Genomic DNA, 9,465 nt, shown 5'->3' with positions numbered 1-9,465 from the left:
GTATCCTACGCGCGCCTCTAGTCGAGATTTTTGGGTACTCGCTAGCTAATTTGCGCGCGCTTCGAGGCTTCGAGATCATTCGCTCACTTTCGTTCGTTCGTTACGTTGCGCGGCAATATTCTGTTCGATACATCACACGTGTCTTTCTTTTCCTAGAGATATAATATTAATTATCTGTGCCAGATACGTCACATTTTGGCGACCGTGACAGGACTCTAGTATTCGTGACGTAGAAGTGTTAGACAGAGAACTGGTTATACGCTACGATGGAAAAGCTGAAGAAGACACGTGCAGTCGTGCGGACGTCGTTTACTCGCAATTGGGGACTCCTGAATACAGAATTGGCGAGAGGAACACCGCAATTACAAGAGATACAGGTACGCTTCGCGTTAGTAAGAGAAAAAGCGAACAAACTTGAGGAACTTAACCAAAAAGTTTTCGAGGTTATGATTAACGACGACGCGAGTGATGAGCTGCTTATGAATGAGACTGAGACATCCGACGAATACCGAGTAAAGTATCAACAAGCCAAGGTTGCAGTAAACAATATAGTAGACCCTACGTAACCGGTGGTTCCGGCACAGAATATCGCTCAGGCAGGGCAGGCTAATAGAGATAACGCACGCACCTTTAAATTGCCTAAAATAGAACTGCCGAAATTTAGTGGAGAGCTTAAAGACTGGCTGCAATTTTGGAGCCTATTCAAAAACATCCATGAAGATTCGTCGATCACCAAGGAAGATAAATTTCAATATTTAATACAGGCAATGGTGAAAGACTCGCGAGCATATGAATTGGTTAATAGTTTCCCACCGACAGCGATAAATTATGATAAGGTAATTACGAGCCTGAAAAATCGATTTGGTAGAGAAGATTTACTTGTAGAAGTTTATATACGTGAAATGCTTAAATTAGTACTAAGTAAAACACAAACAAATACTAATACGTCTTTATCGAGAGTTTATGATAGACTCGAGACTCAGTTGCGAGCTTTGGAATCGTTAGGAGTCACAACGGAGATGTGTGCGGCGATGCTCTACCCGCTGGTGGAATCATCACTTCCGGAAGATCTCCTACGCATATGGGAAAGGAATCCCAAGGCTATTAACGCAACCACATCAAAACAACGTCTCGAAGAATTAATGCTTTTCCTTCAAGCCGAAGTGTTAAGCGAGGAAAGAATTGCCATGGCGGTAAGCGGATTCGGCCTGAATGAGGAACAAGCTGCAAATTCTGACAAATCAAAGAAGAAAGGGAAGGCTGAGTCTAAAGCGATACCTACCGCTGCCGGACTTCTTTCGACGAAGGAAGACAAGCATGTCTGCATCTTCTGCGGACAAAATCACGAGAGCGCTTCGTGTGGAAAGGCGAAGAAAATGTCTTACGAAGAAAGACAGAAGATTGTGAAAGAGAAAAGTGCCTGTTTTTATTGTTTAAAAACAGGGCACAGTTTTAAATTCTGTCGATACAAGGAAAAATGCGCATGGTGCGGCAAGAAACATGTATTGCTCATGTGTCGCAATATGACAACGAGTGCGACCTCGGAAAGTCACCCGGAAGAACTTGTCAAGACGCAGGAGCAAGCCAATTTCGCGAACATTTCACTCGATTGTGAGGTGTTTTTACAAACTATTCGTGTGAAGCTGGTCAATCAAGGAAGAGAACGAATAATCAGAGCCGTCTTCGATACAGGATCACATAAATCATACGTACTCGATTCTCACGCTGAAGAATTAGGATTTGAGATTGTAGGTGAACAAGAGATTGTTCACATGTTATTCGGCGGCTCGAAGACAAAACCGCAGTCACATAAGGGATACCGCATCCATATACAAAGTTTGGACGGCTCATTTTCTTGTAATTTCGTGGCATTAAATCATCGTATAATTTGTCAAAACGTCCCTTCTATAGGCAAAGGACCATGGTTGCAAGAGCTACAAGAACAAGGGATAAAGCTTACTGATGTTGATGCGAAGAATGAACCTATCGCCTTATTAATTGGAGCGGATGTCGTAGGTAGACTTTTGACGGGCAGACGAAGAGAACTGAAATGCGGACCTGTAGCTATGGAAACATTGCTTGGTTGGACTTTGATGGGAAAAACGAGCATCCAATCGAAGCGAGAAAAAGATACAGGTCTCATGATTATATCCATGTTCAATCAGGAGGCCAATATAGCAGATTTATGGAGTCTGGATACACTCGGCATTACAGATCCTGCTTTGAAGAAAACAAAGGATGAGCATCAAGCAGACGTAAAAGAGAACTTTTTGCAAACAATCAAGTTGGATATTGATGATCGATATGAGGTTCTACTGCCATGGAAGGAAGGTCATTTACCACTAATTGACAACAGGGAGGCTGCTGAACGTCGGCTTGAATCTACCACGAAGAAACTCAAGAGTCAAGGTTATTATAATAGCTATCAAGAAGTATTCGATGAATGGCTAGCAGAAGGCATCATTGAAAGGGTTCCTGAGGAAAAAGTAAAAAAAGAAAGTTATTACTTACCTCATAGACATGTGGTTAAGGAAAACAGCACCACGAAGATAAGGCCTGTATTTGACGCTTCAGCTACTGGGAAGAATGGAGTGTCGCTCAATCAATGTTTGGAAACAGGCCCTAACTTAATTGAGCAAATACCAAATACATTGCTACGTTTTAGACAAGGAAAAATTGGAGTAATCTCAGATATCCGCAAGGCCTTTTTGCAGATAAGTATCTCGAAAGAAGATAGAGATGTACTGCGATTTCTCTGGTGGAAGAAGAACTGCTCTGAAGAGATAGACGTGTTCAGACATAAAAGAGTAGTCTTCGGGGTGTCAAGCAGTCCCTTTTTATTGGCAGGGACTATAGAGTACCACTTAGAGCAACTACTACAAGAGGTCGAAACGGAAGAAGAAAAGATGATTATATTACAGTTGTTAAAGTCATTCTACGTGGACAACTGTGTAACCAGCGTCGATTCGGAGGCCGAAGTACGTCGATTCGAAGATGTGGCGAAGAAAGTTATGGCTAAAGGTAAATTTGACTTACGATGCTGGGAATATACCGGACAAGCCGAGCCAGAGATGACGACCTCAGTTCTCGGTCTACTGTGGAACAAAGTAGACGATACCCTAGGGTTGGCTCCGTCGTTACTGGAACCGCGTACAACATCACAAGTCACGAAGAGAACTATATTGTCGGCAGCTCAGCGAGTATTTGATCCTATTGGCGTAGCATCCCCCGTGTTTTTAAAGGCTAAGCTATTGTTACAGAGACTTTGGAAGATCCAACTTAGTTGGGACACGGAAGTACCGGAGGACGTAAAGAGCGAATTCGACGAGTGGCAGCAGCAACTTCATTGGCTAAGGGAATTACGCATTCCACGTCGGGTTCTTCGAGAAAATGAAGAGTCCAAAAACTTAACTTTCCACGTATTTGTGGACGCAAGTCAAGATGCATACGCAGCCGTTTTATTCGCACGATCAGAAGAATCCGGAAACGTTTATGTACAGCTCATCGAGGCTAAATCTAGAGTAGCACCAGTAGACAAATTAACAATTGCTCGATTGGAATTGCTTGCTGCCTTAATTGGAGTTCGGTTATGGTTTTCGAAGAAGAATGCTTTGGATTGCGAAGGAGATGTCTTCTTTTGGTCAGATTCCACTACAGTCTTGGCGTGGATACAACGAAATAAACCATGGAACATCTTCGTAGCCAATCGAGTAAAGGAAATACGCAGGTTGACGAATCCCAGTCAGTGGCATCATGTGCCTGGGATTATGAATCCTGCTGATTTACCTTCGCGAGGATGCAAAGCTAAACAATTGGTAGAATCGCGATGGTGGGAGGGCCCGGCTTGGCTGAAGCTATCCAGAGAACATTGGCCTTCAAGCGAATACGACATAAATGAGGCGGAGGTTGACAGCGAAACGAAGAGATTAGTACGTCGAAGTAAAGAAGAGATCTCGTCGGACAACATACTGGTGAACAACGCGTGCTCACCCGAAAAAGGTTGGTACATGGGGGAGCAGTCCAAGTATCTGAAAGTAGTAAGAGTTATGGCATGGATTACTCGCTTCATTTCCAATTGTCGAGTCTCACGAACTTCAAGATCTTCAAATGAGCTGACCGCCAAAGAGTTTGCTGCTGCTGAGCTTGCAGTTTTGAAGTTAAGTCAGCAAGAATCATTTGAAGGTATAGAGGAGTCAAGATTAAGCACCTTAAACGTGTACGAAGATGAGAGTGGGTTGATACGACTAAAATCACCTGTGGTCAACCGCGAAGATACACAAGATTTTCGACATCCAATAATACTGGATCCGAAGCATCCGTTGGTGAAGAAATTAATCGAGTGCAGACATCAACAGCTCTAACACGCAGGAACTCAGATCACAATGAGCGACTTACGGGAGAGGTTCTGGATACTTGCTTGCAGAAAGGCTGTACAAGGTGTAATTGATGGCTGCTTGATATGTAAGAGATATAGAGTTCGCAAGATGGATGCAGTTCCAGGCAATTTACCGAATGAACGCGTGAAAGACGCCAACGTTTTTGAAGTCACAGGAATGGACTATATAGGACCACTGTTTTTGAGAAAGTCCCAGAAAGCGTGGGTTTGCTTATTTACCTGTGCTGTCTATCGGACAGTTCATCTGGAGCTTACCACGTCTCTCTCTACAGAAGCCTTTTTACAAATCCTACGTAGATTCATCGCGAGAAGAGGAAGACCTTCAATAGTCTACACGGACAATGGGACGAATTTTGTCGGGGCTCGTAATTTGCTCCGCAAAATTGACTGGAGTAAAATACAACAGTTCAGCTCGGTGCAGAGAATAGATTGGCGTTTAAATCTTCCTACGGCTGCCTGGTGGGGCGGATGGTGGGAGCGCTTAGTAAAAATAGTAAAAGATCTCCTCAAGAAGACCTTAAGAAAGGCTTGTTTATCATATGAAGAGATGAGTACAATTCTATGCGACTGTGAGGCCATTGTCAACTCGCGCCCATTAACGTATTTAGCAGAAGACCCAACACAACTCAGACCTCTGACACCGATGATGTTCCTGCAAGAAAATTCTCGGAGTGAAGTACCAGATTTAGACAAGCTGGATATCAATTTAAACAGAAGAATGCGTTATCGTCAGAGTCTACGAGAAAATTTAAGGAGGCGCTTTCGCTCAGAATATTTGGGGCAATTGTCTCAACGCAGAACCAAGAAAAATTATTCCACAGTCAAAGAGGGAGATATCGTGCTACTAGGACAGGATAATCTGAAGCGGTTGGATTGGCCGTTAGCTCGAGTGATAAAAGTATTCCCTGGCCGAGATGGTGTTGTAAGGGTGGTTAAAATAAAGACTGCCACTGGCGAGCTTGTGCGACCTGTCCAGAGGCTCTACCCGTTGGAGATGATAACATCAACATCAGGGCATGTTGTCGATGCAGCCGACCAGGACCAGACTGAGGAGGAAGACAAGGGACCTACTTCCCCCGAGATTCCGAAGGATGTCCGGACTAGAAGCGGCCGACTCGTAAAGACCCCAGATAGATTAGGATTTTAAATTCTTTCATTTTGTGATACGTTTATTTTGAAGTTTTTATTTTAAGGTCTTGCCATAGTCAAAGATAGATAATTTTCTTTTCTGTACAAGTGTAGCTTTTCATTTGTTTGACTTATTGAGTTGTATCGTATATAACCCTCTCACAACTCAAGGTGGGAGGATGTTAGAAATATATTATCGACCGTATCCTACGCGCGCCTCTAGTCGAGAGTTTTGGGTACTCGCTAGCTAATTTGCGCGCGCTTCGAGGCTTCGAGATCATTCGCTCACTTTCGTTCGTTCGTTACGTTGCGCGGCAATATTCTGTTCGATACATCACACGTGTCTTTCTTTTCCTAGAGATATAATATTAATTATCTGTGCCTTTCGTAATCGAATATGGATTTCTGAACACAAAGGTTTTGTCATTACATCAGCCCATTGATTTTTCGTTGAAACCCATTCTATAACAATACGGTCATATAAAACACATTCCTTTACATAGTCCTGGTGTATTTCTGTCATGTGTCTCAATCTATTTCCGCCACTAGTCTGTGCACAAATAGTTGCCGCTTTATTGTCGCATCAAAGTATAGCAGGGAGTAAATTTCTATTAGATATGCGTATTATAGATTTGTCAATGGCAATTATTTCCTGGCAAGCTTGGCTCATTGCTACGTACTCAGCTTCACAGGTAGAGAGAGCAACATAACTTTGTTTATTCGCACGCCAAGATATAGTATTTCCAAAAAGCCGTATTATAAAGCCACAAGTAGAAATTGATGATTTGCAATCGGCAAAACTAGCATCAGAATAAGCTACCAAGTCCCTTCCGTCGTCCCAAGTATTTTAGACCAACAGTTTTCGTACCTTTCAAGTATCTAAATACTCTTTTGACCATGTTCCACTCGTTTTCAGTTGGATCGATTTGATGTCTACTCGGAATATTCACTGCATAAGCAATATCTGGACGCGTAGCACCAGCCAAATATAATAGACTACCAATGGCTTCTCTGTACGGAATATCAAGAGCATCTTCTTCAAAATCGTCATCTTCGTCTTGTTCGCGCTGTCGTCTTTCACGATTCGCGACCTGTCGTGTTATCATGGGAGTGTTTTGTGGGTATACTCATTATCGAAACCGAACTTTGTCAAAATTTTATCAATGTAATTTTCCCGAGTGATTGTCATGACTCTCGTTTCCCTGTCTCTTTGGATGTTTATACCTAGAAAATTCTTTGGCTCTTTCAGGTCAGTCATTTCAAAAGAATTCATTAATTCGGTCTTTACTTCCACTAGTTTCTTATTGTCGTTACTTGCCAATAACATATCGTCCACGTATATAAGTAAAATGACTCTGGATTTTCCTAAACTCCACGTAAATAAGCAAGGATCATAATCGTCATTTATCAACCCTACAGCATTTGCCACCTCCGTAAACTTCTTGTTCCATCTTTTAGGACTGATTCGTAACCCATAAAGAGCTTTATTAAGTTTGCACACTTTAGACCCTCGTATTTCATCTGAAATTTCCATTCCGTCTGGTATTTCCATGTACACATCGTCTTCTATCGATTATTAATGCCAGTACCGTTCGTACAAGTGTCAGTCTAGAAACTGGTGCATACGTTTCTTTCAAGTCATATGAGTTTGTATCTTTAAATCCTCGTATTACTAACCTTGCTTTGTATTTAATATTTCCAAAACTGTCGTTCTTTCGTTTAAACACCCATTTTGAATCAATAATATTTGGCCTTTTACCGTCATTTCCTGCCTTTGGGCAATCTACCAAAGACCATACTTCATTTTTCTCCATGGATTTCAACTCATCGTCAATTGCCTTGATCCACTCGTTTTTCTCTTCAGACTGTATGGCTTGATTGAATGTTTGAGGATCGTTATTTATTTTTGCATGTAAGCAATGTAATATTTCGTCGTCCGGGATGGTTTTTGTTTTCGCAAATTCTTCCTCTAGAGTTGGAAACTCATATTCCTTTGAAACTGTTGTCGCTTCTACAAGCTTAATGAAACTCGTATCAATATAATTCTCCGACTTTGAGTAGCATAAGGCTCTCGTGTCATTGATTGTACTACTTTTTGTTTCTCAACTGTTTTATCAGTAGTATTTTCTTCCTCTGTATTTAACTGCCGTTTCCGAGGTCTGCCTCGTTTCCTTCTTTGTTCTCCCTCCGTTTCCAACGTCACACTATCGTTCTTCTCAACTCTGATTACGTCATTTTCCTCAAATCGTACACACTCTTCGTTTGTCGACTGAATTGTTTCAGAAAAAGGCCAGTTTTGAATTGAATCCTTTTTATACTCATCTCCATATACAATTTTTTCATTGAATCTGACATTTCTTGATTCGAAAAATTTTCCCGATTCCGGGTTCAAAAATACATAGCCAGATAGAGTATACCCTACCAAAACTCCTCGTACTGCTCGTGCCGAAAACTTGGAGTCTGGTTTTCTCGTAACTGACCAATAAGCCAAACAGCCAAATCGTTTTTGATTTGATTTACATCATAACGAAAGTTTGGTGCAAATTTTTCAAGAGGGGCTATAAAGTCAATTGATTTGTGAGGGGTTCGATTATACACATAAATAGCTGCTCCCAGGGCCAAATCCCACATATTTGATAAAAGCTTTGAATCAAACATAATGCATCTTATCCTTTTCTGTAAAGTTTGATTGAACCTCTCAGAGATTCCATTGTGCTGTGGAGTATCTGGACAAGCAGGTTGACTTTCTATTCCTTCACGAATTAACACGTCGTTTGTATAACCTTCTATGTATTCTGTTCCTTGATCTGATCTTAGGTAGCAGATTTTTTCGTCTTTGCCAAGTAAGTTTCGCAAACTCTTGATAAACCGTTCCAAACAATGGCCAGTTTTGTCCTTTGTTTTCATTGGATACGCTAGAGCCATACGTGAAAAATCATCAATAATAAATACAGAAATGTATTGAAACCTATGTGGATGAGTAGACGGAGAGATTTTACCCATCACATCTGAATGTATAATTTGTAACGGTCGCGTTGCTCTATTTCTTTCGCTTCGAAAAGGCAATTTTGATAGTTTAGTAAGCGCGCATATTTCACATTCGAGTATATACTATCGTCAAAAATTACGGATTGCAGATCCTTGTTATTTTTCCATAGATTTTGCAACTTTCGCAATAAACTGACTGACGCGCCGCGTGACCCATTCGTACGTGCCAAAGCATCGCTTTATTTGTTTTGATTAAATCGCTATATGACTTAATTAAAGGGGAATCACTTTCAAGCAATTCAACCGTCGGCAGATTGTCCAAATTAGTTGATTTTCTTTTCGTAATTAACGTATCAAAATCTGAAAATATATAATTATCAACTGTATCATTTTCATTTGTAGTCACTACGAGACACCACGGACCCTTCACCCGAAGGTTTACCGATATTATTATCACCAGTCTTCAACTATTGCTATCCTCGCTCATTCGTTTATCATTAATTGTAGAGTCATAATTTTTGCACTCATTATCGACTGTCGTTTCTTTAGGCTCGATAATTTTTATCTCGTTATTTTGGACTGAATCTCGTTTCACAGTATTTACGTCAAAAGCAAACGCATCAAACAAATCATCTCGTTTCTTTGAATCCTTCTTATCGATCTGAAACTCGATTAACCAATAGGGACTCTTGTACACGCCCGTAGCAAATATTTTATTCGTTTTAGGGTCAAAAATATTCACGCGCTTGTCGTCTAGATAGGTTGTCAAACCCGCTTCTGCAAAGCGTCGTAACGAAAGTAGATTTTCGGAAAGTGACTCGGTATAAATAGTATTATCCAGTTTAAGTGATTTCTTATTGTCCGTATTCGAAATTAAACTTACAGTGCCTTTGCCTTCAGCAATTAGATCTGCTATTCTATTTTTATTGGCACATTTAATGACACCGGATCCT

General features: G+C 41.1%; 2 protein-coding genes across 2 annotated transcripts; both read left to right on the top strand.

Annotated features, from left to right (window-relative positions):
• Window positions 1-767: 767 nt before the first annotated feature.
• Window positions 768-4,361, top strand: LOC139824513 (uncharacterized). Its single transcript, XM_071797025.1, has one exon. The coding sequence runs from the start codon at window positions 768-770 to the stop codon at window positions 4,359-4,361; it is 3,594 nt and encodes a 1,197-aa protein (XP_071653126.1).
• A 123-nt stretch (window positions 4,362-4,484) lies between these two features.
• Window positions 4,485-5,543, top strand: LOC139824512 (uncharacterized). Its single transcript, XM_071797024.1, has one exon. It carries the CDS (start codon window positions 4,485-4,487, stop codon window positions 5,541-5,543), a length of 1,059 nt encoding a protein of 352 aa, XP_071653125.1.
• Window positions 5,544-9,465: the final 3,922 nt, after the last annotated feature.

The sequence above is a fragment of the Temnothorax longispinosus genome, unplaced genomic scaffold, assembly GCF_030848805.1.
Source record: "Temnothorax longispinosus isolate EJ_2023e unplaced genomic scaffold, Tlon_JGU_v1 HiC_scaffold_407, whole genome shotgun sequence".
Lineage (NCBI taxonomy): Eukaryota > Metazoa > Arthropoda > Insecta > Hymenoptera > Formicidae > Temnothorax > Temnothorax longispinosus.
This window is presented reverse-complemented; position numbering and strand designations above follow the sequence as displayed.

What these genes read in the sequence shown, in the direction of transcription:
- LOC139824513 (XM_071797025.1), top strand. Translation starts at nt 768, where the DNA reads ATGGTGAAAGACTCGCGAGCATATGAATTGGTTAATAGTTTCCCACCG.
- LOC139824512 (XM_071797024.1), top strand. Translation starts at nt 4,485, where the DNA reads ATGGATGCAGTTCCAGGCAATTTACCGAATGAACGCGTGAAAGACGCC.